General features: G+C 38.6%; 3 protein-coding genes across 3 annotated transcripts; all 3 read right to left on the bottom strand.

Annotated features, from left to right (window-relative positions):
* Positions 1 to 1,620: 1,620 nt before the first annotated feature.
* LOC101297290 (asparagine synthetase [glutamine-hydrolyzing] 3-like) lies at positions 1,621 to 8,311 on the bottom strand. The gene is made up of 14 exons (XM_004288156.1): positions 8,144 to 8,311; positions 7,898 to 8,036; positions 7,371 to 7,466; positions 7,084 to 7,225; positions 6,602 to 6,697; positions 6,052 to 6,146; positions 4,695 to 4,856; positions 4,155 to 4,235; positions 3,539 to 3,760; positions 3,294 to 3,428; positions 2,765 to 2,845; positions 2,567 to 2,653; positions 2,143 to 2,250; positions 1,621 to 2,048 (listed from the first exon to the last, which is right to left on the bottom strand). Exons 1-14 carry the CDS (start codon positions 8,221 to 8,223, stop codon positions 1,815 to 1,817), a joined length of 1,758 nt encoding a protein of 585 aa, XP_004288204.1. The 5' UTR covers positions 8,224 to 8,311; the 3' UTR covers positions 1,621 to 1,814.
* A 1,447-nt stretch (positions 8,312 to 9,758) lies between these two features.
* Positions 9,759 to 14,041, bottom strand: LOC101297002. Its single transcript, XM_004288155.1, has 4 exons — positions 13,786 to 14,041; positions 11,543 to 11,666; positions 10,794 to 10,861; positions 9,759 to 10,288 (listed from the first exon to the last, which is right to left on the bottom strand). The coding sequence occupies exons 2-4, from the start codon at positions 11,543 to 11,545 to the stop codon at positions 10,003 to 10,005; spliced, it is 357 nt and encodes a 118-aa protein (XP_004288203.1). The 5' UTR covers positions 11,546 to 11,666; positions 13,786 to 14,041; the 3' UTR covers positions 9,759 to 10,002.
* On the bottom strand, positions 13,903 to 16,110 carry LOC101304428 (pentatricopeptide repeat-containing protein At5g16860-like). The gene has a single exon (XM_004289267.1). It carries the CDS (start codon positions 15,952 to 15,954, stop codon positions 13,903 to 13,905), a length of 2,052 nt encoding a protein of 683 aa, XP_004289315.1. The 5' UTR covers positions 15,955 to 16,110.
* Between the last annotated feature and the right edge of the window lie 2,693 nt (positions 16,111 to 18,803).

Genomic DNA, 18,803 nt, shown 5'->3' with positions numbered 1-18,803 from the left:
TTCTTGGCACAACAGAAACTTGTCAAGATGATGCAATGTAAGCCACGCTACATGCCTTTTCCGGCTAATCACCGCAACCAGGTGCCGCCGGTCGGTCATTTTCAGCCCCAATTTGTCCCACCTCGACCAGGTTTCTACCCATCTCCACAAACCCCAGTGCCGCCTTATCAATCGGGTGGGTACACTTTTCAAGGTCCCTGTGGTTCTACTTCTGTCCCTCATCGTCTACCACCGCAAGCCGTGACTCCAGTAGTCTCTGGTCTACTCGGGTCTCTAATGGCACAAGGTGTGATCTCATTGAAAAACCAAAGCGGAGGAGGACAGGAGGCTACTAGTTCACTAAACTCATTGCCTGTTCCAAACAGTAGTACTAATGTTCCAATAGTGCTTCCTAGTTTGATTGATTCTCTCCTCGCACAAGGTGTGATCTCGCTGAAGAATCAAATCCCGGTAGTGAAAGAGGAGAAGGATGCTGTGGTGGGATGTGAGTTTTCTGGCCTTGATTTAAATCTGCGTCGCGAATCTGTGCTAAACGCCTTGTATGAGAGTGGTCTGCCAAAGCAATGCAAAAGCTGTGGCCTGCGGTTCAAGTGTCAAGAAGAGCACAGCAGCCATATGGATTGGCATGTCAAGAAGAACCGCATGTCCAAGAAGAGCAAGCATAAACGCTCTCGTAACTTTTATGCAACTACAAGCATGTGGCTTGTTAATGATGCAGAGGTTGAGGCTCAGGTATTAGTTTCTGGAGTAGCTTTGCCTGCTGCTGATAAGAAGAGGAAGTGTAGTGATGAAGAAATGGCTGTTCCTGCCGACGAGGATCAGAGTAAATGTGCCTTGTGCACTGATGCTTTTGTTGAGTTTTATAGCCATGACACAGATGAGTGGATGTACAAAGGTGCTGTGTACTTGAATGCGCCTCAGGGACCAGCGCCGGAGATGGATCGGTCACAGTTGGGTCCTATAGTCCATGCCAAATGCTGCCCGGAGACTAGTCAGAAACGTCTACGGAGGAGTTAACTTTGAGTTTCAGGGCTCAAGTGCAATGGGAAAGAAGCTGCTCATGTCCTCAACCAAATGTTTTGTTTTGTTCTTGAATCTAGTTGTGTATCAGGGGAATGACAATGTAAATATCTGAAATAGCAATTGTAATTATGTTCATGGAGTTTCCAAAGGATACTCTTCTAAGTTGTACTCTTTTTGCTTATGTTTCTCATTGTATTTGATATTCTCAATAAAATTGGCATCCATTTCTTGAAAAAACTGTGTTCCTTCTTATAATCTCTGTCTCCATAATAACATGCACTCCGGATCAGACAACAAAGTTACTGAATCTGGATTCTGCTCTAGTTTTACCATTGAAATTTTCTTGTCGAACAGGAAGAATGGACCTTAAGAAAATAAAGGAAAAGCCGAACTGCATGTTTAAGAAACATAGTATACATAGCAACCTGTCTAAAGTCTAAACTGTCTGAACCAACTACATATTCGTATCCTGGTCAAAGAAAATTACAAATTGAATATATAAGCATCAAGTAGTCTGGTCTCATCTAAGAGACAATAGCAAGGCCCTAGTTGAGTAAACTACTAACAGTCGTGAGGAATTCCTTACAAGGCCTTCTGGTCCTCATCTGCCACAGAATCAGATTAAATATCAATCTAAAGTATATCTTATCTGACATTGTTCCATTAATCCAAAAGAACATAGTCAATGTAATTTCGACAGTAGAAAAAGCATTTGTAACATTCTAGTACCTTTGTAACATTTTTGACATTTGCTAACATTCTAGCTAGTTCCTTTCGATCATTTGTAACATTCAAACTACTCCCACCACTTTCCCTGCAACCCCTTCTACAAGTTTCTGTGGAGAGTCACTCACAAGACTTCCAGTCTTCACATCTTTTGACTCCTCATAGGCAGCTGCATGTATACCAAGGGCAGCACGACCAGATGGATCAGGGTTCTTGGACCATTCTGCATCCCACTCCACAGCTTTTGCTGTGCTGCATGCCACACTTGGACCACCAGGAACTGTCGATCTCGCAGAATTCTGTCCATAAAATAGCAATTTTGAACATACTAAACAAACAATGATCTAATTCAGTCAACTGATATTGTAAGAGATGGGGAGAAAGGTAGGTCACCTTTGGAAAAAATTTCTCAAAGATAGTCCTATAGTAGTATCCTTCTTTTGTGGTTGGAGTGTTTTCAGGGTAGATAAAGCCTGCATTCATCATCATTGAATCTGATACCTGTCCAGTTAGAAGCAAAAATGAAGATTTTATTAATTCTATGCAGCTAAGGAAGAAGCAGTATCTCAAGTGTCTTCTTAGCTGAGTTGTTTAGATTCTGCACCTCTAATTTGAACTAGCGAACATGAAATATATCATAGAACAAGAAATTTTATCATGCAAAATTTGGGTTATAAATCTTAATATGGAACACACTTAAGCTTGAATCAATTTAACCACGGCCCTGGTTGGGGAGCATGGAAACATTATATATGAGACTAGTTGGAAAGAGAACATTTCTGTCCAAAATTAAATGCAAGTAGAAAATGCAGCATACTTGTTTGTTGGCATGATCTTTCAAGCCGTCAATCCAGCTGTAACCAACACCATCACTAAACTGCTCCTTCTGCCTGTACAATATGTGCTATAACCCACAAGGAAAAAGTGGAAATGTGCATAAGTATCCAAGAAGGTGAAAATTTTCTAAAACAGAAAGGATATGCAAAATGAAATGGTTGGGCAAAAAGGTAGCAACCTTTGGTAAATATGGCTTCTCTTCATCATCAAATGCTTTGCGTAAGACCCACTTCTCGATCCTCCCAAGATCAGGCCTGATCTGCAGTTACAAATGCAATTATTCAGATGTATGAATAAAATATTAACTTTTGCTTTCAATTAAATTTGGCACGAAAACAAGGCAATCCCAGTAATGCCACTGCACCAATGAAGATATAATCTAATAAGACTAAGTATACCATAGATCGTCCATTAGATTAGACATAGCAGGATTATGTATGACACCGACACCTCAGCATAAAACGGATGAAAAATGACGGAGTTCACAACACATAAAAAGTCATGGTGGATTAGAAAAATAACTTCTGTGAGGCAATATCAATAATAGGAACAACGTCCACATGTAGTAGATCATTTCATAGTCGTAAGACGATATTCATACCCCAACAGTCCTATAATGAGCTCTCACTATGCCAAATGTCGGTAAGCCTTAAATCACTACAATACATGAAAAAATTGGAGGAAGAGAAAGTTTAATGATTTTCTACCATTTTCCATTCTGGATCAATGTCCATAGCAGTCTTGATGAAGTCTTTGTCAAGAAACGGTACACGAGCCTCAACACCCCAAGCTGAAGTCGACTTGTTGGCCCTCAGACAGTCGTACAGATGAAGAGCTTTGATCTGTTGAATAGTCACAAAATGTCGATAATAAAAATACCCTCAAGGGTAGTAAAACAAAATCCAGCAACACTAGAAGCAGAGAACAATCCAGAGATAGTGTGTATGAATACCTTCTGGCATGTCTCTTGGTGAAACTCCTCCTTGCTTGGTGCCTTGTGGAAATACAAGTAACCACCAAAGATTTCATCTGAACCTTCACCAGAGAGGACCATTTTTACTCCCAGAGATTTAATCTTACGAGACATGAGAAACATTGGAGTGCTGGCTCTGATAGAGGTCACATCATATGTCTCAATATGGTAGATAACTTCTTCAAGTGCGTCTATGCCTTCCTGAGATATCAAATCAAAGAAACAAATTAGTTCTTGGAATTAATATATATCTAGAGTCCAGACCTAAACTGAAAATATTGGTGTAGAAAAAAAGTGATGAAAAAAAGCAAGAGAATGAGAGAGAGAGAGAGAGAGAGAGAGAGAGAGAGAGAGAGAGAGGACTACAACGAAGAAATAGAATGAGTGGGAGCTAGAAATTTAGGGTGACACAATTTATATTTCCAATCCCCATTCAATATAAATAGTCTGAATCCTATTTCAAGCAACCCTTAGATATTTAATAAGCTGAAACTAAAATTGCACAAGAATACCTAAATAATAAATTGAAGAAACTAATTTCCACCCTTGACCCTCTTAATGAACTATTCTTCTAATTGCATCCCTTATACATTACCTGAACAGTAAAGTGAAACTCGTGATGATGAGTTCCAAGATAATCTGCAACTTCTCTTGCTGCTTTCAAATCTGGAGAACCCTGAAGTTTGAAAATGCAAAGCATTTAAACATAGAGAATAAGTATCATAAAGACAACATCTATGTTAAAAATTGACTACAAGAGGGTGCATCTAAACCATTCCAGTACCATAGTTTGCACTGGAAAGGCTATTGAACATTGACACCAAGAACCTTTCCGTTAACGGCTTAACCTTTAAATATACCAACTTAACAACTTTCTATCACACTTTTTGCAATTAGACCTGAACAACAAGAACCCAGCCATAGTTGAATTTTATACTTCTTTAAAGGCGATTCAGGTTGTCTACTTTTATGAACAGGCATCTCTTGTTTGTAAAATGAAAAAATGGTGTAGGTAGCATTTTCTAAGCTATAGAGGGGAAGGGAAGAGGACTGAAGATGACATTATGGTTATATAAAAGAGAACTGCATTTGATCACGTGTCAGATTTTGTTATCATATATGATAGTATAACTACCTCCAAGCCAACGCAAAAGGTATGTAACTGTGATCCCCACTGACGTGCAGCTTCTGATGTAGCCAAATAGCGAGAAGCCACAGCAGCAACGAGTGATGAGTCCAACCCTCCAGACAAAAGAACACCGAATGGTACATCTGTCATAAGTCTCTTCAACACAGCCTACAAGATTGGGAAGAAGAATAATGTAAGGATATGTATGAAGCTAAATAGTGACAGACTGACGGTGGAATGAGGCACAGGGGCCAATCAAAATCTCTCTTAACAAACCACATATCTGATTATCACTCATAGTTTAGACGCTGAATTGATATTTATATATTTTTCATTAGAAACCATTACTATGAAGCAATAGTTAAATACTTAAACTGCTACACTAATATTATATTTTAAGGTGGGCAGATAGAAAGGATGTGCTTTATGCAAGTTTTCAATGGGTATAACAGACATAAAGTATGAGGAGGGAAAAGAAAAAAGTAGGAATATATCTTGCAATTTAAGTACTAATATATATCAGAAGCCATTGCTCAAGTGAAGTCAAAGTGACCTTTCTTTGAAATAACATATTCATTTCAACTTTTAAGTTAATTCATCAACTCTTCCATGGGTTCTGCTATTATCTAGTAACCATGCCTAATTACCACCTTCGGTTAATAAGATAATAAGGCCTCCAAATGCAAATGTAACATTGCCCATTCAACACACTGTACTATAAAGTGAGACTATAAAGTATGCCAAATTCCGATCTCACTGTATACAACCAAAAACAAAAACCAATTGCAAGTCCTCCTCATCAAAGATCCAATCAAGGAAGTTCCTCAAGTGACACCGAACTAGTAGAGCTACACACCAAGTAAAAAAACTAGAACTCCCAACACTAATAATGGCATAGAAAAAACTGGCATCAATCAGCCTTTCCTTTTAAGATTTCCTTTTCAATACCAGGATCCACACAAAGATCTGAGTATAACAACAAGGTTTTTGTAAACAAAAGGAATGATCTATATAATAGTCTCAGTAAGTTCCACAAGTCTCACCCAACTAGCAGGGTTGCACACCAAGTAAATGACTCCGGACACTAACTAGCAGAGACAAAAGTGGCATAAACCACTCCTTTTAAAGACTTTTTTTCAATGACAGGATCCACACAAAAAACCCGATGTAACAAAGTTTTGGTAAACAAAAGAAAATCATCAACATAGTAGTCTCAATAACACAGTTCTCAAAACAAAATTAAAAGCAAGAATGAAGTTTACTTTCTTTCGTGATGGTTGCAACCAATCGATTAGACTGGGAAAATAAAGAAAACACAAATAGAAAAGAAGGAAGATTGTAAGCGGTACACGTCAATGCATACCTTCTCAAAAGCCCTGCGTAAAACAATGGGATCATAAGGAGTCGATGGTATCTTCTCTGAAAACCATTGTGGATTGTACCACCTTCTCAGCCCTCCTACACACAAAATCGTAAATACATATGTACAAAGTTGTGATGAACAAAGAAGAAGGCATCTTGAAAGTTATTAGTAAACCAAATGAATATACAAAAAGAAAGAAACTTCTGACTCAGGCTCAAGAGTTTTCCGAATTACAATAAGAGAAACATAGTCTTGCTAGTGATATCAATCAAAATTATATATTTCCGTATAAAGTATGTCCAAAACCCCAAGTATAAAATGTATGATACAGTTTGCTATAATGTTTTTGGTTTTTTTATTTTCAAGTGAAATAATAGAAGCATCTGTTCCTTCTTTATCGCTGTCAAACGGGTGATAATATCATAAGAAGAACTTAAAAGAAGTATGCTGATCTAAAAAGATTTATATTGAAGCTTTCGCAGACTAACAGGCTGCTAATTAACTCACGAACCAAAATCCTTATCAGTATCTAGAGCTCAATTCAACTTACCTTGTTTGCTAGAGTATAGATGCCCAGGAGGAAAAGTTATGAATCTTTCACAATCATCACTTAGAGCTTTCATTTCTGAAGCAAACCAAATTGATCCTGGAAAGAGGGAAAAAAAGAAACAGCTTAAATGCTCTGAGATAATCAAAGCTTCCACAAATCTACTGATCGAATATTAATTTTTTTTGAAACTGGAACTGATCAAATATTAATTAAGAATCATTATGACTTAGGAGGGAGGTAACTAGCACTATAATATAAACATAAGCCAGACTTTTTTATTAGTGCAAAGAATTTCTGAAGCAGCAGACTAGCAGTGTGAGTGGACTAAATCTCAATGCTGGTCACATTTGCTTTTACAAATTTCTTTTTAACACATGCAAGAACAAAATGAAGCAAGAATCAAGCAAATGGTTTGACTAGAATCAATTAAAGAAATATCAGTTGCTTTTTCAATAACAAAACCTTCGCTACACTTGACCTACCATCAGGACCCCAGCCCATGTACAGTGGGGTTATGCCAATAGCATCACGAGCCGCCATGAAACTATTGTCTTTTGTATCAAGGAGGACAAAGGAGAACATCCCGTCCAGCATGTCAACAAATTCTTCCCCATGTTCTTCATACTGCCAAAAACATACGTTAAATTAGATAAAAAGATATGGCAGAATAGAAATAAACAGAAAAGTAAGGGAAGTTTAACAGGGTTTTTGTTCTAGATCCAGACAAAAAGGTAGTCATTCAATCATGGGTGAAGTCACTGATACTTACAAGATGCGTTATCACTTCACAATCACTACCAGTTCGGAATTGATGACCCTTCAATGTTTCTCTCAATTCCTTGTGGTTATATATCTCACCGTTAACCTGAAAGCACAGCTCCAAATAATCAACCACAATATTAATTCAACATACTAACATAAGCAGATCACCAAACCAAAAATCCAAAAACCAAATTTTAAACTCTAAACCCCGCTCGGCTCAGTAAAAAGCCTAAGAAAAAATGTTTTCCACTATCAAAGCTAATCAACAGTCACAGATTTATGTTGCTCACTCAACCGCAAAACCAATTGCCGCTAGTTTTTGCCACTAGCACATGCAATGCTCTAATTTTCGATACACCAATAACCATGAATCAAATCAAACTAACCATACAGCAAAATACAGCCCCTGATTCCTAACTCTAAATTGTCATCTATTTCGCAATACAATCCAAACTAATCCTCATCCATCCAAACCACACTGAATAACACCGAACCGGAATGCGAAGCCGAAAGAGTGAGAGAGAGAGAGAGTACCGTGACAACGACGGTCTTGTCCTCGTTGTAGAGTGGCTGATCACCTGAGGCAGGGTCCACGATAGCCAATCGCTGATGCGCAAGGTAGCAATCTCCATGGCAATGCAAGCCGCTCCAATCAGGACCGCGATGCCTCAACCTACACACAAATCAAATCAAACCTCACAAACTCGCTCATCACCACAATCAACTACATCAAAAAAGCAATTCGATTACTCTTGAAGAAAATGCGATCAAGTTTTTTACCGGCGGGAGAGCTCGATAATGCGGCTGCGCTTGGCCTGGGAGTGGTCCACGCATCCCAAGACGGCGAGAATTCCACACATGGCGGCGACGTCGCGGCGGCGGAGAGGAGGACTGTAGCTTCTTTCTAAACGAGAGTCTAAAATTGAGTGGCAGATTTTCAAAAGTAGAGGCTGCGGAAAAGGAATCTTCGGGGAATTTGTAATATATAAAGCTGGGGGCGTTGCTGTTGCCATCGCAGCCGTTAGATTTGAGAGCTGGCGAGGCTTCTGTCCTTTTTTGATATTTTATTATTTTTGGCAATGTTTGGCTTTTCCTGATTTTATAGGTTGTTTCAATGTAGGGTTTCACGGATGTGCTGACACGTGTGTAGGGTCTTGGTCTAAGATTCTGGGGGTTAGTTATGGAAATCCGGAATGTAAGAAATGAATCTCGGAATCTTTCCATTAATTTAGGGTTGTACTTTGAATTATGGACTGATATGGTCAGAGCGTCTTAATTTTCAACATTTACAGATTCACAGATATTGTATATACTAAGAATTTTTACAAGTATTTAGCTATTTTGAGTTAAATTTTAGTTAAATTAGCTAAAATGTCATTTTGGCTAGCCACTTTAAAAATACGGCTGCATCAATGCTCTCTATTTTAGCTAGCATTACATCAACATTATTCTTCAAATAAAGATTAAATAGTTTAAATATATTTATATATCACATAAAATATCTCATAAGAAATGTATTAAATTATAGCTAGCCTAATCTGAGTCATCTTGCTCTCTATATTTAGCTAGCAAGATAGCTAAAAGTTATAATAGCTAAACTTTGGTAGTTTGCTGGAGCTCTAAAAATATCAAAAAAAGCTAAATACGCTCTCTAAAATAGTTAAAAGCTAAAATATAGAGTATGGTAAAGTTGTTCTAATACTCTTATAAACATAACATGGCAGACTACATACGACGTTTCTTGTTGAGGCCGTCCAGTAAATTGGTCAAAGTTGTGATTCGCTAATTTATTACAAATATTGCATATGCAAACTTTTTAAGAGATGAATTTGCTATTTTAGGCTACAAATTTGATCAACATTATTTAGTTTACTAACTTTCCGTCGGAAGTTTCCTATTATCTATGCTAGAAAATTCTTCTATGCACGACATGCAAATAGATCGTGTTATTTTCAATGTTCAAAAAAATAACTTATTGTTGTACTTGTATTCATTTTTGGATGCATAATGAGTTCATATCTCATCAAATTGGTGGGGTGGAATTAAATTTTAATAAACATAAATATAAATTTATCTCCGTAATTGATAGCTACAATCAATTTCTGAAAATCAACCACAATAAACATTCTGTAATTTGTGTCCAAACACACTGAATCAATTGATCGAGCAGTAATCTGATAAGGAATATTGCATTCAAGATTCAACGTAGTAAGATTTTCCAAATTGGGTTCATAGGCTAAAGTTAATGAAATGAATACAAACACTTGGGGAATTCCGAAGTGGGAATCACACTTGGACCTCTACCTGCATTCTATCGAAGAGAAAAGCTTCACCACTATAAGGCGTTACTCTCCCATAGAATGGTGGTACAGGTCCAAGTTCGAATTCCCTACCTCGATAAGAATGCCAGTATCATTTCATACTGAACTCAATTGTACTGGTGTTGAACCTGTTCATATCAGAAGAAAAACAAGAAAGAACACCACCATAGGGAGGCCCTCCATTGATAAGTTCCTGGCAGTGGCAAATCGTTTTTCACCTTCTCATCAAGTGATGCATCTAATTCAGCAACATCAGTGGTTGAGATGCAATCATCCATGTCACCACATTTGTACATCATCAATAATTGTAGCGTAATCTCAAGGGACGTGAACACCAATGCCTCCGGATGTGGTAGAGGTTTCTTTTTTTTGTTTCATCGATTTCCAGTATTCTTCGTGCAATAGTCTTGCAAACTTTGCATCCTCATTTTCTTCAGATTCATCAATTGATGAACCTGCTGTTTTCAGTTCATTCTCTTCCTCTAAACATATCTTTAAAGTACCACTTGGTTTGATCCCACTGGGACCTGTGGCCTCCAAGAGATTGGCTGCTTCTGCTGCCACTGCCTTTTGGAAGCCTCCTCCACATTTTTTATTTACTATCCTATCACCAAATCTCCAGAAAATCAGGCAAAATATTTTATAAGCAGGGAAACACAAAACCAGGCATAAAGAAAGACAGAATTGGCCTAAGACAATGGAGGAGGATCCAGCGATTTCTCCTCAAAGTTTCTTTTAAAACTGGATGAAATCATAGACAAAAGGAATTTCAATCCAGAACTCATGATGAAGCAAGTAGTGAATAATTTGCTAAGATTCATGATAGAGAAAAATGAAGATTATATGTCTTTGGCTAAATCCATTGTAATAAATTCATAATTCACCGAATGAAGAGTCAACTAACATTTTAACCAAAATAAATAATGTCAAAGACATAGTACAAAGAAATCTATCAAAACCTAAAACAAAACATCATGCTATGATATTTCACTTGAAGACCAATCAGATCTAAGACACCAAGCAAATGAATAGACAAGATAAAAATTAGAAATAATTATCACATTCTTTAAGATGCAGCAATCAGATGGACAACTGAGAGGATGAAATACCTGAGGAAGACGAGTAATTTGATCCTCTTCGCACCTTTGGTTGCGAAGAAAGCGACTGCATTCAGCTGCTGCAGAAACCAATTCTCATAAGTTCCATTTGTTTCCTCATAATAGGATCAACTCTCTCTCTATTTTCCACTATTTATAATGGTTGTCAAACAAGAGCAACCACACAATAGGGCAGGAAATTCTTCATTTTGCCGCCAAGTCTTGGCGCCATTGAAAAATATGAGGGATATAAACGTGTGATTCTCACTCTTCTTTTACTCTGAAAATAAAAGAATCGTGATCTAGTCATAACTTTTTTTACAACTTCGACAGATTATTGTCTATTCTTGCCCGTATAATAATTATTGATTGCATTTATTCTTTATTTTGGCACCAAGTGTTGGCGCCGTTGGTAAATACAAGGGACAGCCATGTCATTCTCACTCGTCTTTTACTCGGAAAATAATAGTCATCATTCAATCATAAAGTTTTTTGCAAATTCGACGTATTATTCTGTTCTTGCTCGTAGAATAATAATTGATTGAATTTTACTATAATTATTATCATTTATTATTATTTTAATGACATAATATATTGCATATCAACAAATCAATGTCTCTATTTTATCACTAAAGTAATTTACCGATTATTGTAAGATAAAATTTCATCTTGTCTTCCTAGGTTCATCCCTCATTTAAAAAAGTCAATCTATAATAAATAAATAAATGAATAACATAATAAAGCAACATCAAATGACTTACCATGAGAACATCACAATTGCCACGATCTAGTTAGCTGATGAATCGGCTCCGACTACATTGTCCTAAGAAGCTTGGATTCTATTCATGCGGCTGGTGAGGCTAGAACAGGAGGCCTTAAAAGGTCCTGCAGCAGGAAGAACAAACAAAGAGAAAACAATGGAAACCCATATGTAAAGAACAGAAGATGGCATGCAACATTTGACAATCTGAAACGGAGTTCATACTTTTAACTAGGATTAATTTCAGTTTACCCTCCTGAGGTTTGGGGTTGATATCGTTTCACCCCCCCCATACTTTTAATTTTGAAAATTTACCCCCTAAAGTTTCAAATTTTCATAAATCATGCCCAATTGCTGAAATTTCATATAATTTAGACGTTAATTTTAACTTCATAACTCACTAAAATCGCTAAAATAGTCATATAACAACATAAATCGCCTTTTGAGCATCTCCAGCAGTATTGCTAAATCAATTTTTTTTTTTAAATTTGTCAACTTTTCGAATGAATAGGAGCTCCAACAGTATACCTAAATGGTTGCTAAATTTAAGAATTGCTAAACAAAATTGATAAATTTGTCAATTTTGCCATGAATTGCTAAAGAAATACTTATATTTTCCCTCCTTTTTTTCTCCACGTGTCAGTTTATAATTTGTTAAAAATATTATTTAACTTACACTTAGCAATAACTGCTAGAGCCAAATTCTTATAACAATTGCTAAATCTCATAATTATTGCTAAATTTAACAATAGTTTTAGTTACACTGCTGGAGATGTTACCTTTTTTTGTAAAATTTCATGCTAACATTTAACCTCCAAATTGGACGGAATTTTAACAATTGGGCTTGATTTATGAAAATTGAAAACTTTAGGGGGTAAATTTTCAAAATTAAAAGTATGGGGGGTGAAACGATGTCAACCCCAAACCTCAGGGGTGTAAACTGAAATTAATTCTTTTAACTATATATGCTAACATCATATGATGACATGAAATGCAGTGCTCGTCTCCCGAGCCTATTGCAAAAGCCACCTTAGAGAGGAAGCCTTGAACCTATTAAGGATGCTTGATTGACCATATGTGAGGCAATGAAATGAGTAAATAATTGAGGGAAACAAAAACTAATACTCTGATGTGATAAGGTCATCTTAAGGCAGAAAGAAAAGTATTGTGAATCTGCACTGCACGAAACTTTAAAAAGTACTGAATTGTGACACAAATGACCATTATGACTTTCATGTGTCTCATAAGACAGACAGAAGTAGTCAGTTATCTAAACCGTAAAGAAAAACTTCAGGTGACACCAAACAGGAAACAGTAAAATAAACCAGAAAAGAGGTTTACTCAATATGTAAGCCAGCCTGCAACTTGGCTGTGAGTATTTATTTGCCCTGAACATGAATCATCAAGACCAAAATTCTTACAATCGTCATGTTTTTCCTTGCAAATAATAATCTATTCTATTGGAGGACATACACCACTGCTTTACCAGCTTGTGTATCTTCAGTTCCTAGAGCATTACCTACTATACCTGCAGAACTTGACTCAGAGAACATGCAAGCTATTTTTCTTTATGTGTGAGAAGATCCCTAGAAATAACAGACATGATTACATGAGAAAAAAATGTCTTTCAAGTAGAGACTTAGATGGGAAATAATCTTGAGCCTCAGCAGCTGAATGGTTCTTCAATATACTAGACTACTAATCCTGTGCATCAAGACACACCATGAGCCGTCTTGACCTCATTACAGGACATAGTGTCCTGTCCAGGAGGTAAGGAGCTTTTAAGGAGCTTTTGATCCCATTACTTCTGATTGTGCAAGCTGGCCCTTAAGTGAAAAACTACTAACCAAAATGGCCTTTTACTCCATGTCAGATCATTCATAAAATGAATCATAGTAAACTAAGGGCATGTCATCTAAAGCAGCAATAAGCTTTCTAGTCTAACATCTACAACTATACACTATATGTATAACTTTTACCTACAAGCACAACACATAAACAACTCTAGTTGCATTTGTGGAAATGGCAAGATTCTCATCAGTATCATACACAGAGCAGAAAAGTAGACAGATGTACTATATATATAATCTTCCTTTATTCATGAAATATGCTTATTTCTTTCTGTTGTGAGGACTAGCATAGTAAACATGCACCAAGAAATAAAAGTGCCCACATCAGTACTGGAATAATTAAACAATGAGAGAGAAAATATACAAAAAAATTCAGAGTAAAGGCTGATGATACCTGTTCCACTTCATTGATAGCAATTAGAAGAACTCAACTCCTTTTCTTTGAATGTTCCAAATTGATCTTCTAAAAATCTCAGCAGTCCCTCAAATCATAATTTCAGTATCATATGTATTAGGATTCTGCCAGCAAGCAATCTGAATTCAGTCTCTCCAGTCTCTCTCCAACTCCAAAAGCATGGACTTCATCTCGAATCTGAACCCAGCTGTAAGAACGATTTTTCTTCAATCCCCTTGATTTCATCAATTCCCTCACCCTCTTTACATCTTCCCATCTACCTGCTTCTGCAAACATGTTAGAAAGCAGTATATAGTACCCACAATGGTCAGGTTTTAACTTAAATAGATACTCGGCTGCCCAACTCGCCAATTCTATATTCCCATGGATTCGACATGCCCCAAGTAAAGAACCCCAAATGTTGGCATCTGGTACAATTGGCATGCCATTAATAAGTTTTATTGCTTCTTCCATGAGGCCAGCTCGGCCAAGGAGATCAACCATGCAAGCGTAGTGCTGTTGTGTAGGCTCGATATTTTGTGCCAGCATCCCCTCAAAGTATCTTTTGCCCTTTTCAACTAACCCTCCATGACTACAAGATGACAAAACTGCAATGTATGAAACTGAATCATATTCTACACCATCTTCCCTCATTGCTTCAAAGAAACTGATTGCAGTGTCAAGCTCACCTAGCATTCCATATCCCAAAATCATAGTATTCCAAGAGGCTACATCCTTATTGGGAATGCGGTCAAAGACCTTAGTAGCAAGATCAATCCGGCCAGATTTGGTATAGAAATCCAAAAGTGAGTTTGCAACAAAGAGATGACAGTCAAAAAGATTTCTTATTACAGATCCATGAATCTCTTTGCCTTGCTTGATAGCGGTCAGATTTGTGCAAGCTGATATAACTCCCACAAATGAAACAGTGTCATGCATCATGCCCACCTGCTTCATTTCTGAAAACAAACTTAGAGATTCAGAGCAATCTGTTGTCTGGGAATAACCAATTATCAGTGTGTTGTAGGACACCTTATCTCTAAGGGAAATGTTAAAGATATTTCGAGCAAGATCTAGCCAGCCACATTTTGCGTACATGTCTGTCAGAGCATTAGAGACAAACAAATCAGAGACAGATCCCATGCGAATTGTCCTTGCATGAATTTCTTTCCCAAGCCGAAGTGAACCCAACCATGAACAAGCGGGAAGAAGATTTGTGATGGTGACAGAATTGGGAATTTCACCATCAGCTTGCATTTGTCTCACAAGTCCAACTGCTTCCAACTCAAGCCTGTTTTGAGCAAAATTAGCAATCATGGCATTCCAAGAAACAATATTCCTTTCATCCATCTCTCGGAACACATTGGATGCCTCATACGAATGGCCTGATTTGGCATACATATCAATTAACGAGTTGGCAATAAAAACATCTGATTCAATACCCATTTTTACACAGAAACCATGGAGTTCTTTACCAACCCCAAATAACTCTAGTTCCACCAAAACTGGCAACATGCTGGAAATGGTGACAGAGTTCGGCTTAACCCCTACATCAATCATCGACCTAAACATCTTCAATGCTCCTGCATTATTCCCCACATAAGAAAGACCAGTAATCGCTGCATTCCACGAAACCTCATTCCTCTCACTCATCTCATCAAATACCTGCTTCGACGCCTTCACATTCCAACACTTCCCATACACATCCACCAACGCATTTCCAACAGTCACCTGCGTACCCAACCCCGACTTCACAACATAGCAATGTATCTGCACCGCCATCACCTCATCCGCAAGCTCAGCGCAAACCGGCAACACACTAACAACACTAACAACATTCGGCCTACACCAAACCCCCAAACTCATCTCCCTGTAACAATGCAAGGCCTCAACATATCCCCCATTCACTGCAAAAACCCGAATAATCGTGTTCCACGACACCGCATCTCTCTCAGGCATTTCATCAAACACCTTCCGTGCGTCCCCTAGTTTCCCGCAGTTGCCGTAAAACGAAAGAAGCGTGTTCCCTACGTAAACATCCGAATCAAACCCTAGCTTAACCACTACGCCGTGAACCTCCAGCCCCTTCTTGACCTCCATGGAATCCGAACAGGCTTTGAAGACGAACGGAAAGGTGTGATCGTCGAGGCGGACGCCGGTGCGGACCATGTGATTGTAAGTCCGGAAGCGATCGTCGAATTGAGCGATGGAGAAGGCTCTGATGAGAGTGTTGTGGAGGAAGGCGGTGCGGGAATAAGGGACGGTGAGGTCGAAGAGGCGGCGGGAGGCGGCGGGGGAGTTGAAGGAGGCGTAGCGGAGGATGAGGGAGGCGCAGAGGGAGACGCTGCCGGGGAGGAGGCCGGTGAGGAGAGAGAGGGCGTGGAGGTGCTTGGTTTGGTGGAGGGTTTGGGCGGCGGAGATGAGTGTGAGGAGATTGGAGTGAGGGTGAGTTGGGATTGTGGCGGTGGAGGTTGAGAGAGGGAGGGAGGGGATTGAGAATAGCGGTGGCGCGTGGATGTGTCTGAGGGCATTGCGGTGGTGGCTTAACATAGAAACGGAGGAAAGCCGTTAGAGTAGTGTTGAGTGGGGAGGACTGGAGCGTGCAGCTGAGAATATGAAGGAAAAAAGATGGTTAGTGGGGGGTTTTTAAGTTGCAACGAGTAAGAGTTTTGGAGGGGAAGGTTTATCACTGATTCACTGTTTATGTGACATTGGAACTTGAGTCCAGTTTTTCTTTAAAATCAAGATTTAATGATAATAGCCACCAAAGAAGTTATAGTTTTTTTTTTTTTAGGTAAATGAATAACTTTATTGGCATTAAACCATAAGATCAATTATAGTTAGGTCAGACAGTAGTGAATTCCAATACAAGATCAAGAGTAAACTTTTTATTCTCTTACATTAAAATTGAAAAAATAAACCACAAAAAATTGTCAAAAAAGTAAAAAGGTAGACGAATACAACTAGAAAACAATGAACCTACATGAACACAATCAAAAATCTAAACATTAACTTGAGGCCTAAAGACACAACGGTGTACCTGTCTGTCAAGAAAAAGAGGAACCCTCTGATCATATCATGTAGGGGTCTTTGTCCTCATGAGAGGAGAAATGGCTAAATCAAAACCTCCAAAGAAGTTATAGTCTAGATATTTTACATAAGCAAGAAAGAAACGAAAGAAACCGACCTAACTTATGTAGTAACAAACTAATAAAATTATTGGTACACTCACTTTTAACAAGTCCTAACTAAATATTTACAAACTCCCTCCTTATACATTTATGCATCTAGTCTTATACCTCTACCTATCGGTGATTGTGAGTCCATTGTGTACATCTCACTACATCATATATGTGCATTTATTTTTTTCAAAATATCAAATACCAAAGTTACTAATGGCGAGCTTGGTGACGCGAGCTTTTGACCTGAGTGAGGGCATGAAGGCGTTGGTATTGGCTTTGTGCTATTGGGTCGAGTTTGGAAAAGGTTGATTGTGTTCCGCCTTTTCTAAGCGGAGAGTTGGGTTATGCGGCTTTAGTGAAGGCTCTGGATGTCACATCCCGACCCTTATATTTTTACCTTATTTACTAGCGTGTTTATAATAAGAATTTTACCGTCCCGATCATTGAGTAAATAGTTTAATTGGTTCCTAGAGGGGTTTCGGGGACGATTATGTGCGGAGGATAATTCGTATGAGGAAAATACGACGACGGTAAAAATGGTAAATTTTAGCTAGTAAAAGGTAATTTTTATTCGGGTATTATTTTTCGGGGTGTTTTTATTTTTGGAAGTTTGGGTTAAGTGTTGTGGACTGGGTTGGGGTGAGGCCCAAAACCCTTTTTCTCTTCTCCCTCTCTCCCGATTTTCTCTCCTCCCACCCGGTTTTCCCCTCTCTACACCCAGAAGAATTTCCGGCCGCCCTCCCGCCGCCGTCCGGCCACCAACCGCCGCCGCACCGGTCCCAATCGAACGGCCTCCAACCCAGCTTCCATTCTAGGCCGGTAGCAGCCCCCCTAGCGCCGCCGTGAGAGAGCGGTGCCGCCCGAAAACAAAGGCTGTCCCGAACTTCCCTTCGCCGGAACTTCCTCCTCCGGCCACCAATCCGGGCAAGCTTGGTACGGTTTTGTAGCCCTCCTCCCGTGCAACAACCCCTCCAAACAGCTCCCTCCCTCTTGAGCTAGGTAAGGAGAAATTTGAGGTGGAAGTTTTATGGTGTTTAAGTTGTTTTCGTTCGATTAGCCTAGTTAGGCTTGGAATTGGGTGATGTGTTAGTCATGAAAGTTGTAGAGGAGATTGAGAGGAAGATTCTGTTAAAATTTGGTAGCTTTTGCAAGTCGCCGGAGTTGGTCGCCGGCCGCCGCTGCCGGCGGAGCCGCCGCCGGCGCCGCCGCTGTTTTGGGAAATTTTGTGGTTTTTGATGTAGAATATTAAGAGGATATTATTGAGGTGATTTATGGAATTTTTGGATGAGATTTGGATAGGTTTGTGAATTTTCGAAGTTTGATATTTTTGGCGGTTAATTAATGTAGAATCCGGCCGTAGGATTTAAGTCGTATTTTGAGGAGGTGGTATTTACGACTGTTGAGTATGATAATTAAGTTCGGATCGTTCCGATTTAAGAATATCGAAGTTAGGCAATGATGAGCGTATTTATGGCTCTCGGGTAATTTTGCCTATTTTGATTAAATATTGGATTCTTGGTTGGGAAATTAATATTTTATTTGGAACAGGACGTGAGGAGACTCGAGCAGACGAGACCCCAGATCGACAGCAGGCTTAGGCCTAATTTGTGAGTGGACGTTTATTTTAAATAAATGCATGCTAAAGTTCACGATTGAATAATTAATGTCGTGGAGTATTTTGACGTCATTTTAATTTTTGACGATTTTTATTTCTCGTGGAGAGATACCGAAAATGGGATTTTCGGTGGATATAAATATGTATTTATGAGAGAGTATGTATATAAAATAGCTAGCTAGCCATATGTGTCTGTCCACCTTAATAGGCGTAGCATATAG

Source organism: Fragaria vesca, linkage group LG1 (assembly GCF_000184155.1).
Source record: "Fragaria vesca subsp. vesca linkage group LG1, FraVesHawaii_1.0, whole genome shotgun sequence".
NCBI lineage: Eukaryota > Viridiplantae > Streptophyta > Magnoliopsida > Rosales > Rosaceae > Fragaria > Fragaria vesca.
Note: the sequence above shows the minus strand (reverse complement) of the source record. Positions and strands in the feature narration are given on the sequence as shown.